The sequence below is a fragment of the Vanessa tameamea genome, chromosome 9 (genome assembly GCF_037043105.1).
Source record: "Vanessa tameamea isolate UH-Manoa-2023 chromosome 9, ilVanTame1 primary haplotype, whole genome shotgun sequence".
Classification (NCBI taxonomy): domain Eukaryota; kingdom Metazoa; phylum Arthropoda; class Insecta; order Lepidoptera; family Nymphalidae; genus Vanessa; species Vanessa tameamea.
In genome coordinates this window covers 8,507,563-8,522,805 of record NC_087317.1, presented here as the reverse complement: position 1 = coordinate 8,522,805, position 15,243 = coordinate 8,507,563, and the positions used below count along the sequence as shown (strand labels likewise).

Genomic DNA, 15,243 nt, shown 5'->3' with positions numbered 1-15,243 from the left:
TTTTACTGTTTATGTAATCAAGCTACTACTAAATTAGTCACCTAAACCATCTTCATCAATCACTCCGGCCATTGATGAAAACCGTACTTGGTGGTAGGGCTTTGCGCAAGTTCGGCTGGGTGAGTACCATTCATCAGATATTCTACCGCTTAACAGCAATACTTATTGTTGTGTTCCGGTAAGGTTGAGTGAACCATTATAACAAAATGCACAAGGTACACAACATCTTAGTTCCCAAAGTCGATGTGGCACTGGAGATTTAAAGAATGGTTAATATTTCTTGGAGCGCCAATCTCTATCATGTCAGTTACCATCAGATGGTCCATTTGTCCGTCCGCCTGCCTATATTATAAATTAAAAAAAACATATGAAAATCCATTCGGGAATTTTTGAATAGACGTTTCAGAGTTGTGCACCATTTTGCACAAATAAACTGCATAGGACTCAACGAATACGAATTACATCCGTACAGGGCAAGTGCGGGTTTTAATTTATTCAAACACTAAGTGAATTTAAGTGGCTACACGTCGTGTCCGTGGGTTGGGTAAAGGGTATAGACAGACTTATTTTTTTATTTAAAAGTAGGTAAACACTATTTTTATTACAAACGAAATCCATTCCTTTTATTTGTAAAGGAACTAAGCATGGAAACTTTTTTATATATTTTTTAATTAAACCAAAATGTTTTAGAGTTAGGTTTTATTAAACACGAAAGAAACACGTGTCTCTGTTTATTAATCCTATGATATAAATTTTAACTAGATCGTTGACGGGCAGCAGCGTTACTGGTGCGTGGAGCTACGACCTGCGTTCGTAAACCCGCATATATATATTATGGGCAAGTCATTCCACGACAAGTCGATGGTGGTCGCGGTCCGGTCGGTCAGGGGGTGCGAAGAATCTCAGAGCTAGACCGCCTACCTTACATAAAATAGCACATATTTCTATTCGTATTTTAGATATGTCTTAAACTTAATTACTCTTAATGTTATAATAACTGCAGTATTTCATTATCTGTGTGTATATAGATATACTCAAACCTTGGTAAGCTTTACAAAACAATTAAAAAATACTCGTAAATTTCAATCAAAAATGTCACTGTAATTGTTAAATATGTGTCACCGTAAAATTGTAAATACCGTTAGATTATAATCTAACTCGCGAGATTGCGAACCGTACCCTACTGCTTACAATTTAACGCATTACTTTTCGGTATATTATAATCTACAGAAGCTAGTTAAAGTTAAATTATAAAAACTCTAATATAACCTAACCGAAATATCATAATCTGTCTATTTTTTTTTAAGTTCTATTTTGAGTACAATCACCGTTCACAATATTTCGTCAGTTTACAATCTCGCGAGATAGATTACAATCTCAGGGTATTTACCATTCTACGGTGATACATATACTTTAAAGTAGAAATCAATATATTACTTTCAAAGTTTTACTCTTAACATTATATTGAAAAATTGTAATTATAAAAAAAAATAAAAACCTATAAATAATATTAGCCAATCTTGTTTAATATCCATTACCGCTATCTATTGTACGGATACCCAGACGTCTTCCTTCCTAATAAAATTAATGGACTTCGAAGGCACAGCCGGGCGGATTGAATGCAGCCAATTGAAAATTGTATTATCTGCCGTATCGAAGTTTCATGAATAATATACATTTTAGCTTATAAACTTTTCTAAATAACAATTAAGGATTATCGTTCTATAATTCAAATAAATATAACGTAAATATTTCGCAATGCCTCACTGAAAATCTTCTAAACCAACTTATGCCAAAATCTCCAGCGCATTTCGAAGGTTTCGTTACATATATCATACTTATTGTCGTTTGTGGCTTCGCTTACGTTCTATTGTAAGCGTTAGGTATGAAAATGTAGCCTATGTCCTTTGGAATTCAAACTTGCTTCAAACTAAATTTCATCAAGTGGTTTGGCCGACAGACAGACCGACACTTTACTGTCACATTTATAGTATTAGTACAGATATAATGTAAATTATTATATAAGCTAAGCTGTTTCTTCCACTTAAAATTTATACTTTAAATGCATAATAAAATTTATTTATTAAATATCAAAAGTAATCACGTTAAAATATTGGTTTTACATTATATGATATCATATAATTCGCCTTAAGCTCTATAAAATTTAAACGTAGTAAAATTTTATTCGTAACTCAATGAAATGGTAATCCGACACGGCCGGAACGAGATCAATCAACCCGAAGGCTCTATAGCTCCAGGCTGGTTTTCTTTAGATGCTCAATGATTTTGGATCGGTCCGAAAAATTTAAAAACATTGTGTGATCACGATAATAATGTTTTAATAACAAGTTGGTTCACTTGAGCATTATAATCCTTTGATTTGGTTTTATATATTAAAGCGAACTAGAAGTTTGTTCTATCCGAACAATATATTTTTTTTGAAACACTATTATCCTTTAAAATTTTAAATAGCCTAATTAACTACTTTAAATACTACTTGTCTATCTAGTAAGAGTCGCGTCAAAATCGGTTCAGATCTTTCAATCGGTATACTTGACATAAAAAGATAAAGAGGCACATAGACAAAAAATTAAATAAAATTGTGTCAGTTGTTTCTGTATAATTCAAACACTCATACGCATTTATTATTTTTATATAATAAACAGACACTTCAATTTCATTTAGTTGTGTAGATAATATTAACATGCTCAGTAACAAAATAACTTTACTTAGGTATTTAATGTAATTATTGAAATATTTATTAACATAACAACAGAGATATACGAGTATGTATTTATGTGCTTTAAATATTTTTTTTTATTATAATTATTTAAGAATAGATTGCTGTCTAAACTATAAAACACTTAACCTAAATATATACCTACTAACAAAATAAAAACATTTTATAGCTACGTTTTAATAATATTACTTCCCTGAGGGAACTATGTAGATCAATTCATATATCAAATAGATTCCTAATATCGATATAAAGACTGAAACGCTATCATTCCCGATGTTAGTTTTATGCTGACGTCCAAATACTTTTACTATCACTCGTACAAACAAATGTTTATAAAATCCGACTAAAATGTTTTCACGAAAAAATTCAAATATCGAATACTTAAAATACAAATAGAATCAGCTTGTTTTTATTGTACACTAGATAAAAGCCTGGCTTCGCTCGAATAAAATAAATAAAACTAAACAAATACGGTTTATCCTTTACTTTTCATAAACGTTGATCTATAATTTATTATGGATAAGATTAATTGGAACACACTTTTTGAATGCTCCCGTAAACGTAAAACATGGCGTTGAGCTGTCATTTCATTGAATTTCATGAATTTAATATCAAATATATCGATTATACGAATTTTGCGGTATACGATTTTTTAACGATCTACATCGATAGGTTTCAATCGGGTTTGTCGTAGACCTGCACGAAATTATTAATATAGGTAGATGTAAATAACAAATACAATAAGAATTTATTTAAATTTAGAACATTAGAAATTGCTGACTCACAATTATGTATTTAGTTTATTTATTCTGTTATAAAAGTAAAACCAGAGAGTGTTCACTATTCTATTATACCCTGTACAAGATAACTTAATCTTTTTGACAGATGTAATTTTTTCTGATCGACATAACTTTACAATGACGAACATATTATTTTCTTAATTTAATTATTTTAAAAATTGTAATAATATTTAAAAAAATACATATAATACAAAAGTTCCTAAAGATTCAAGCGTTATCCGAAAATTTTAAGACTTTTTCTATTATATATTATTGCTTCACTTAACTGCTACAAATATCAATTACAAAAATCCTTATTAAAGATCATTGTTAAATTATTATTACGAACGGGGGCCTAAGGCTTTTGGTTGGGGTCTCTTTGGCTAGTGGTTGGGGTCTCTTTAGCTGGTATTACTCTTTTTAGAAAAATAAGTTAATTAAATTCTAATTTGTATTACGCATTCCATCGTTCCATCGACTGTTATATAAGTTACATTTTCTATTTCTCATCACTAGCCCGTCTCTCAAAAAGATCAAGCTAACTTGAACAGGGTATAGCAGTGAGCACAGAGTACTTTATTAGGTTAAGATAAATCATGCTTTTCTCACTAAACGTATGATAAAAACTATGAGTATTATATTTAAAGTCTAAATCACTTTCTCACAGAGCAAGCCTTAACGCGAACTAAAGGACTTAGAGAAGATCAGGCTCAAGCTTGTTGCTTCGTCTTGAAATTCAACGTTGCTAATTCAATGTAAGGATGATATGTACAGTAACACATTTTTAGTATTTACACTAATCTTTTCTCGATTAGCTTAAAGTTAAGTGGCTATTTTGGACATATTTTGTTAGTAAAATATAATAACAGTGTTTATTCCAAAAAATTACAAGGTTTATTTATTTTTAATTATACAATTGTTTATTTCAATGCATATTCATAACTTATAATGTAATAAAGTCTCCCTTGCCGGATGTCTGTCACAGCACAGCAGTGAATATCAAGGTCTTGCCAACTGTGCAGGTGATAGCACCTATAGTTAACATTTGTAATATCTATTCTCTGTCTCTTTCTTTCACATGCGTCTCGGTAAACAGACGCAGCTGGAATGAAATCAAGCTCAATAAAATACGTGAGAACTCGGAATACTTCTTGACATACAAAATCAAAAGATTTTTGATCGATTCGAAACAGGACCTGAATCTGCGTCTTCGTAAGCAACTGGGCCAATGAATTATTTGCCTATTGTTAATTAATTACAAAAAAAAAAAAATTATCCGTCACTTCCAGGGTATAAAAAAGTCAATACTGGAAACTGATAAGTAGATAAAAATGACACAGGCTGTCCATAACTCTCGATAATAGCTAGAAAGTTAATGTACATAATTATAAGGACTGCTTCTTCATTTCATCGGTGTGTTTTCGGAAGCATATAATTAGATAATTATATTTTGAAATTCGAATGCATAGAAATGTTAATTAACACAACTGCCCACGTACTCGTCAATTCTGCCTTCCTCTTTCAATCGTCGCGTCGTAAATGGTTCACGAGTTGAAATATATTTTTAACTTCATTAAACACAAACGCTCCCAGCGGTTACTGGGAAACTATTCGCGCGTGAGCTCACTTAATGAAATATAAATTCGCATTGCACGCAGATTGGTACGAGATTGTTCAGTGGATAGAAGAGTTGATAGAAGATGGTTCAGATCCGTGCAAGCAACATGGATTTCTCATGCACTTGTTTGCTCACGGGTGATACAATGGGTTACAGAATACATGATATATGTACATGAAAGCGAAATACCACTCACCGATTAATCACGAAATCTCAGAAACTATAACATCTACAAACTTGAAATTTGGCAGGTAGGTATCCTTATAGGGTGTAGACATCTGCTAAGAAGGAATGTTACGAAACTCTACCTCTAAAAGGGGTAAAATGCGGGTTGGAAATTTGTATTTCATCCAATCCCCGTTTTATGTGAACGTTTTTGAAGTACGTTTTTTGAAGTATATAAAGACATTCTGTAAGTATATTTAGTATCAGCATTGCACCCGCGCGAAGCCGGGGCGGGTCGCTAGTAAAATATATATATATATATATATATATATATATATATATATATACATATACATATAATTAACCTCGTTAACAAAATATGGCGACGAGAACTTTGTATCGAGCCGAGTTGAGGTGTGAATATATATTGGAGCAGCGTGGTGGAAGGCAAAAATTTACAAGAAAAGTGGGCCTTTTCCCAACCGTGGAACATTACTTTTTTATCGAAGAGGAAACAATCAAGTTGCAGGCTCAGAAATTGTGACAACTACTACTTATTTTATTTTGTTAATAAGCGTGCTGTTACTGTTTTCGTTTTTATAGATACATAGATAAAATAATCGTAATTTCGGTGGAAATTGCAACGATACAAATATCGTTTCATTTTTTATTATTATTCTTAATATAAAATTAAAAAAAAATCTAAAATCTTGCCTCATATAACAAATACACATGTACATAAAATAAATAGACATTTTTTATTGTACATTTGTGCAAATTATAATGAAAATAAACGAAACGAATGCAATTATGAAGGGTTATAAAAGTGTTAATTAACGCCGATACAGATATAATAAACCTTACAAATATCAAATACTGTTCATTAATTTAATACTAAAAATAATTAAAAACTAAAATTGATAAAAAAATAACTTTTTTTAAATATATGCATGCATGTCAAACAGCAAGAGTTAGTATTGGTATATTCCAGTTTATGGGGTGAGGTGAGCCAGTGCACTACAGGCACAAGGGACAATAAATCTTAGCTTATATTAGGAATAGTTTACAGCGCCAATATCAATGGGCGATGGTGACCACATACCATCGGGTGGTCCGCTTGCCCACCTATATCATAAAAATAATATATATTATTAGGAAGATCGTAGTTTTTGCACATTAAAATTTGTACGCAGGTTTGTGCACTGGCTATATTACTATTATAAATAAACATCATATATAAATATAGCCAAGACATATTTTATCATAATTATTATAAACATCATTATCAGGCAATAAAAGCACAAGTAATACGATGAGAGATCTCATCAATATAGCCTTAAAAATCACAATGTGATCTTCCAGAAACACTGTGATGAGAGTTCTGAGGGAATTACGAATTGATATTTTTCCAGATCCTATAACACTCAAAACTCGCCCGATAAAGCTTAGGCGCAATTCACCGTTGTCTTGAATACGCAAATGGAACAGGAAAAAAATATTAAAAATGATATATGGATATGTGTGATGAAATGTGTACATAAGTATTTATATACACATTTTTATACATGACATTTTGGTGAGTTGTGTGCACGCCCGCAAAGATTTATATATTAAGGCCGGGATATACATGTGCAATGGCTTAATTTGAGTGACATTGGATTCCTTTTTTTGGGATATGTATATGTCAAATGACATAATTAAAATACCTGATAAAGAATATAGGACAATCCTGGGTCATTGTGAAGGTATTTTGTTGGTGTTCATGAAGAAGACTAACAACGCCAAGGCATTTTCGTAAAACAAGTAACAGATCGTAAAACTACAGCCACGCAAGGATCTCTTGACCTTTTAAAAATTTATATGGAACTAAATCCACCAACCTGCTCCATTGTTGATTGGCGGATATACATGTCAGACATTGTACCATACCTTACATGCAGATTACCTTACGATGTCGTACGTCACAACTAACAATCAAGCACAAGACAATTTTAAGCATAAGAATAAATGATCATAACACGTAAACAAATATAGATTTCTATCAATATAGATAAACGATTTACGATTATTAAAAAACTTGTATGGGTATTATTTATTTTTCTTTTCACATGTATATACATAAATATATATATAGATATATATTAAACGGGCCGACTATAAGGTGCTCGATGCTTGATAATAGAATAACTGAACATTTTTTTAAATGTTTAATACAGAATTGCAAAATATCACTTATACTTAAAATACGTACAGTGTATACAGAACTTTGTGAATAATGTCAGGTTGTATTTTAACGGAAGAAGTGGTGCACGGCGGTTAAGAATAACATTGTGCATCAGTCGAATGATCAAAGGCTTACGTCCAAACCGCAGTGGACCAACGTGTGGAACTAATGGATATTCCTTCTACTTTAGAGGGGGAGACCCCTTTGCACAGCACTAGAACATTTATTTTTACAAACAGTTGCCGCTCTAAGTAAACACCTAACGGGAAGAAAAAGTGTGGCCGTCGTTTTATTAGAGTGAACTGTTTAAAATAGAAGCTACACGACGAATTGAAACTCTATGGTATCCTAGAGGAATATTGCGGCCGCCGGTTAAATAACACGCTACTGGTTATGGTTCTATAACTGATTATACTTTTTTTTATCTGTACCAATATTATAAATGAGAAAGTAATTCTGTCTGATTGTATGTTACTCTTTCAGTGCCAAGTCACTAAAATTGCCAACACATTTAATACTTATATTATATAATTTACTTACTAACTTATATAATTTACTAGTATTTAATATACTTATATTTCTGTGTGATTATTAACAAAACATAAATATTAAAAGAAAAGAGTTAAGTGTATTTAAATAAAAAATTGTTTGATACGATTTATTTCGCCGAAACGAATTTTCTTATCATGATTGGCGTAATTGACACCAGATGCACGTAATTTATCTTTACTGAATTAGGTTTTTTTTAAAGAAACATGCTCGACCGATTGTGTATATATTGCTTATATATTCATATATTTCATTATACTATTACACACCCGATAAAATTATTTGTTTTCTAGATATAATATTTGTTATGTTGTCTGTCTGTATGTTACGATTTCAAGGCCTTACCACTGAACCGAATGCCATGAAATTTGGAATAAAGCTTGAACACCAAGGATGGACAAACACGCAGCCGAAACCGCGAGCGAAATTTAGTATAATATATATAGAAAACGAGTTTTAAAATTAAACTAACAAAATTTTTCAATTGAAAAGGTAATCGTTCTAATGTTTGAAAACCTGTAATCAATTATACTTTGTTTTATTATCAAACTTTATTGAGTATATAATTATGAAAGTATAAAGAAGCCATTCAATCTCTTTTAAAGATCAATAATTCTTTGCAATTGTATTTTATATTCGATCAATAAAACTAATTTTCAGATTATTCAGAAAGAGATTATATCTTGGAAACTTTTATGTTTCCTGTTCCATATTTATTTAAATACCTACCTAATTCTGATATGTGTCGTCTGTACCTATAAATACGGTTTAGGTCCCAGGGGGGTAAATTATTTCGAATGTTAAATCAATATTGACATAACTTGAGAAATTTGTGTTTATCTAAACAACCGCTAAGCAGAGAAATCTTTAGCGGTAGCCCGCCTTCATAGGTACCACCCACTCATCCTACATATATATATATATATATATTTACTTTACAACATCCACGGGCTCACAGTTGCCCGTACCATTTTTTAATTTACGCGGAATTTTATATTGTTACTGAACATCAGCAGATCTTCGCTGGACTTCGAGCTTGTCGTCTTCTTGGAAGACGTGGAACACACTGACTTTTTTTTTCTTTTTTCATTTTAAAATAATATATAAATAGTCCATAATAAATAATATATGATAATATATAATGTATAAAAATACTGTATATGGTGAATTTTTTTCTTTTTTTAATCCTAATTAATGCAATCCAGCGGACCCTGCTCCGTGCTCGATCAGAGAGAGCACAGCCTCGGCGACTCTGATGTCGCGTTTATGTATAGATGTCTTAAGGCTGTGCTCTAGGATGGTCCATCCTACATATATTCTACCACTAAGCAGCAATACTTAGTATTGTTAAGTTCCGGTTTGAAGAGTGAGTGAGCCAGTGTAACTGGAGGCACACGGGTCATAACATCAAAAGTTGCCGGTGCCCCCGATAGTGGCCACTTACCATCAGGTGACCCATTTACGAGTACCTACCCTTACCAATGTAATAGTATAAGTTTTTCATAATAATACGCAAATATAGTGTCATCAAACGATACACGATAGGGCAATGACCCGTGAAGACTTTTAGCCATTTGACCGGTAACTGTATTTCTCATACAGAAATATTGTTTGTACGAGAATTTAGCACGGTGTTAATACAGAAAATAACACAATAACAGATAAAAATTTAAATTTACGGTTATTTCAAAAAGTGAAATAGCTTTTTATTTTAATATGTTGTATTTAAACATGTGTTTATTTTCGATACAACGAAAATGTTATTGTGGATTTAAACATTAAGTTATAAATAGACAATATTCTACGCGCAACTTACCTTTGAATAATATTTTAATGTATATGGAAATTAGTAATAAATATTTCCATGATATAATACTGTAATATTCCATTCGATGAATACAAATCTTATTTAATTAAACAAATATTATTTATCAATCTGGAAAGCGAAAGCTTTCATAACAATGTTTTTATCGCTTGTTGTCAATTTACCTTCTATTATTAAATATTGTTCTTCCCTCCAACGAGTCTATAATAAACACATTTATCAATATTTTTATAGATAAGTAATAATTCATTAATTATATAAGATTTCCGTACAGACGAAATAACAAAGAAATATGTCAACAGTGATTTTGATGTCTGACCTGAAGATCTTCATTATACCGCGATCTCGTAGAGCCTGGCGTAGGTCGTTCGAGTAACAACAACTCAGTCAACACAATTACACCAAACACAGCGAAGAACATAATGAAGATGAAGAAGCTGATGTTCGCGCGTTCTTTGGCGCGGGAAGGCGCCGCGCGCGCCCGCCACCGCATTTTGCCGACACTGCACTCGCATTCATGAGCGTGAACCGACAATGGCCGAATACCGCGGGCGACACGCTACTGAACAGTACACGCGCAACGCTCTCTCGGTCACTAGGGCCGCGGCGGACCTTACGGTTTGCGACACAACACAACGCTACCACACACTAACGCACAATGAAATGACAGCTTGCCGGTTTTGACTCTGTCAAACCGGGTTGCAAGCTGCTATACCCAGGCTCGAAAACTCCTTTACTTTTCAGCCATGTAAACAAAATATTTTTGACGAATTTTGACATAAATAGTTAGATTAGTTCAGTCAAACGTGATTTTGTAATTGAAGGGCATGAACTGAAATATGGACTTTCATTCATAGCTAAATATATGTTTCAAATTATACGTTAAATGTACCTTCTTTTATTTTTGAAATAATTAATGTAAAATCTTTTTGTATGGCTATAAAAATAGGGACTAATACGAAAATAATGATGTGCATTTAACAATAAATTTATTTTTTAATAAGATCAAAACAAAAATTATGCAGAAATATTCTTTAGAAATGAATAAGCTTATACATATATTACATTCGATTAATTTTGTAAAAAGTAAGCCAAGCTAAGTTACTGTATATAAAGTTAACCAGTAATAAGTCTTATAGAAATGTTAAAATTTTCCACTGAAAACTTTTTTATTTGGCCTAGCAACCCGATAATAAAAGAGTTAAAGCGCCTGCGCGGCGCCCGCCCCCGTTCAATGACTTTCATTGACGGTGGCTTAAAAAGCTGGGAAAGCTTCTCAAATTAAAACCTCAACGCGAGATTAAAATATTACCACTTAAACTGAAATCAGATAGGTAAAATAATGTATAAATAATTTAAAAAAATATAAGGAGGATATTTTAAAACAATATTGTAGTAATTCCTTAGTAAACGATGATCAAAGTATGTAGGTCAGCGAATTTCGATATCATGCTTCTAAAATCGGACCAAAATAGTCTATGCTAATTATAAAGCAGCGTTGCAGCGCTTCGCGAATATCTAGTGAGCAAGCGGTAATATGCTTTTGGTTTAAAAATTCGTAAATGGTTGTTCTTATTGGAAGACGTTTATACTTTAACAAAATGATTTATTCGATGAAATAAGCCTTTCTCCTCTAAATGTTTTAAATAAATAACCAGTAATTACAATTTTATGATAGCGCTGAATCCCAAACTAGAATCAGCTGTATTGGGATTCAATCCCTTCCCAAAACTTGAGAACTATGTATATAGGTATGGAGTTTTTTTATTAACGTAGTATATATTTTGTATATTATATGGATTTATATATTCGTAAATTCAATATTATACACAAGATTTAAAGGATAATTCTGTGTAATGTATGTATATCACAGAGAGGGTAAGAGCAGATAATCTAATTTTAATATAAGTGACTGGTGAACAGGTTTAAATTATGCATAGCAATTCCTTATGGAACGAGATATATAAGAAAGATTTTTTTTTTTATTATTTCCCTAGGGGGTGAATGTTTGTATGAAAATTCGTTATTATTTATGTTAATAAGTTAAAGATATACTTATGTTTTTATTTATTGTGGAAATTAAACACCTCTCCTGTGAGGTCAAACTTAGGATGAACGTTTATATTAAAAGTTTATAAGTAAAAGTTTGTCGTTTTTGTAAATTATATGTAATTATGGAAATCGGTGTTTAGGGTTACGTTTACGTATAAAAGCCAGATGTTAAATCTTTAGTCTAGTCATCGTCAGTCGTTTTTGATTAAAAGACAGTCGGTTAAGCGCTCTTGAAAATCCATCCCATAAGGTGGTTAAATGGGGATGAAAGATTATATGAAAGTTAGTCATTTTTGAAATACCTAATATGGAAATTGATCCATAGATAACGCAGTTTACCCAAAATCCACGTTAAAAGAATCGGTTTAACTTTACGACGGAATATCCCATCGAGTACACTGCTAATATGTATATAAATTATTGTCATATTATTGGAAAAAGTAAATTAAATGCGGGCGAAGTGTCGGATCTCGGAAATCTGGTATACTTTGATGCGGACAAAGTGGCAGAGATAACTAATGGATATAAGAAATTAATAGGATCGTTCTATGTTAAAGTTTACTACCTACCTACCTATCTACCTACTTTCCGATATGATGACTGAAAGAGACCTCTGCGACGATGCTTACGATGTCTGTCATACTGATAAGGTTTTTAGCACAATAAACATTATTGTCCTACCATTATTATTATTTTAGAGAGGTCAAAAACAATGATTAACTCGTGAACCTTTGAAACCGGCCTTATTGCAATTATCTCCTAACTTACTTTACTTGGTGGTAGGGCTTTGTGCAAGCCCGTCTGGGTAGGTACCACCCACTCATCAGATATTCTACCGCCAAATAACAGTACTCTGTATTGTTGTGTTCCGATTAGAAGGGTGAGTGAGCCAGTATAATCACAGGCACAAGGGACATAACATCTTAGTTCCCAAGATTGGTGGCGCATAGGCGATGTAAGGAATGGTTAATATTGCGCCTTTGTCTATGGGCGGTGGTGACCACTTACCATCAGGTGAGGAGGCTTTAGCCTGGCCGTGTACTTTCTACGTAGTACGTAGGTACTAGTCTTAGTTGTTGTTTAATTCAAAACAAAAATAATTTTATAATTTTATAACTAAAGTTTAAATGTATATTAAACTTTACAAATTTCGCGTTAAATGTTAGACTTATTTTTTTTAAATACAATAATGGTGACGAAAAGACACCGCTTGCTTTTTTTATTTATTTGCTCAAATTTTAATCTTTTAGAAAAATAAAACATTATTCAAAATTGGCGAAAATATACGTTTTAGTAAATGTGTATGTACCAGTTCAGTGATAAAGCCGACAAGAAAAATCAGTTTACATATTCATTGAATTAATTACATTATATATACATATTATATAAGTAAAAACAAAGTCTTAAATCATTACATTTGAGTGTCACTTCGTACATTTCTTTGGGACTGATCCAAAGGTCTTTTCTATGTAAAATAGTTAAAACATTCCATAAGAAGGGAATTTGTAAGATAAACGCACGGCTATTAATTTTATGCTGTCTCGGGTTCACGACCGTCCCGGAACGTGACTAGAGACGAGGCGGAAAATGCGAGATGTGTAAAGTGAAAAATTTATAACACTTAATACGGCAAAGACGACGCTAAATTTAAAGGAGATGTGACAAGAATGAACTTTAAATAAAATAAAATTGAGATATTGTGCTTATATAATGGTTTATTTATCATTTTAAATGAACAATACATCTATACTAATATTATAAATGTGAAAGTAACTCTGTCTGTCTTTCGTCTGTCACTCTTTCACTACCAAACCAAAGCAAACATGAAGTCCAAGCAAGGATATAGGCTACTTTTGTGCCTAACACATGACAACTATTACCTTAAACGCGAGCGAAGCCGCGGACGACCACTAGTATGTAATAGAGCTTATGGTTCTTATAAAGAACAGTACGGTATTATACAGGTCGTTTAGTAACCTTCATATAATGACGGTCTTGTTTATTGAACTACAGCCAAACACAAAAATCTAACCCTAATAATTTCATCATTTAAGTACGTCTGGGTCATGATATTAGGAATGTAGGAAAATGAAGGTAGGAAGTACGGTGTAAAAAATATTTTGTCAGTGGACGGAAGCCTATAGGGCTTTGTTACGCCTTGAGAACAGATAAAAGATTTTGGTTTAAATATTTTGAACGGTGATTCAACTGAAATTAAATCCTATTATTATCTACCAAAAATAATGCCTACTAAATGAATAAATAATAAATATATTGTCATCATTGTTTTACGGTCAAAATCGTTTGACAATTTACAATCTTGCAAAATAGATTATAATCTAACGGTATTCACAATTTTACGGTGAAATTTAAAAATACTTTGATGTAATTTAATTAGTGACCAAATAATTTCATGTATAATATAAATAGATTGAGGTAAAAGCATGCTCCACTAGAAATAAAATGTTATTTTTCAATTTTTTCGATAAAAATACTGAAACAGAAATTTGAAATCTTCATAGTGCACGCGTAGACACTCAATTGGCTGTTTTTTAATTATTATTTCCTATATATAAAAACTATATTTTAAAATACATTTTAGTCATCGATTTGGTTTGTCTATTAAATGACTATTTTTTAACTCGGTGGGAAGGCTTTGTGCAAGACCGTCTGGGTGGGTTCCATCTACGTACTCATTAATATATTCTACCGCCTAGGGGAAATACTTAGTATTTTTGTTCATTGTAACTACAGACACAAGGGATATAACATCGTAGTGCCCACGGTCGATGGTGCATTCGCGATGTAAAGAATGGTAAAAAATTCTTACGGCCCCAATGTCTATGGGACGTCATGGCCTCTTAGGATCTGGTGGCCCATTTGTCCGCCCGGCGACCTAAGCAATAAACTCTAACAGGACAGTTTTTATAGTAAACTGAAGGTTTGGTTGGTTGTTTCACCCATCACCATCATCATTTTTTTACAAGATTTACGCGCTCATAGTGTAGCTTGAGGACGTACATATACATAAAAACAAAAATCCTTCTAAAAAAAAAACAGAACAAAACTTTGGCAACCACAAACCACACAAGGTTTTGTCAAAGTTTAGCTTTCTCATAATAATACAAGAACTATTAAACGTACTTACGTTAATAAAGGAATTAAATTTACTGCATTGTACTACACACTGCCTACTTACTTGTTTACTAACTAACAATTTTCATTAAATACTAAAGGTAGATATTTCCCTAATTTATTTACATAAAAAATAATTGAGGATATCTGAGACTC

General features: G+C 32.2%; 1 protein-coding gene across 1 annotated transcript in view; it reads right to left on the bottom strand.

The window, feature by feature from the left end:
- LOC113395082 (uncharacterized) overlaps positions 1 to 10,561 on the bottom strand; it is an 84,036-nt gene extending 73,475 nt beyond the window's left edge. The window contains exon 1 of the mRNA XM_026632634.2: positions 10,220 to 10,561. Coding sequence (XP_026488419.2) covers positions 10,220 to 10,393 — 174 coding nt within the window. The 5' untranslated portion in view covers positions 10,394 to 10,561. The remainder of the gene's footprint in view (positions 1 to 10,219) is intronic.
- Positions 10,562 to 15,243: the final 4,682 nt, after the last annotated feature.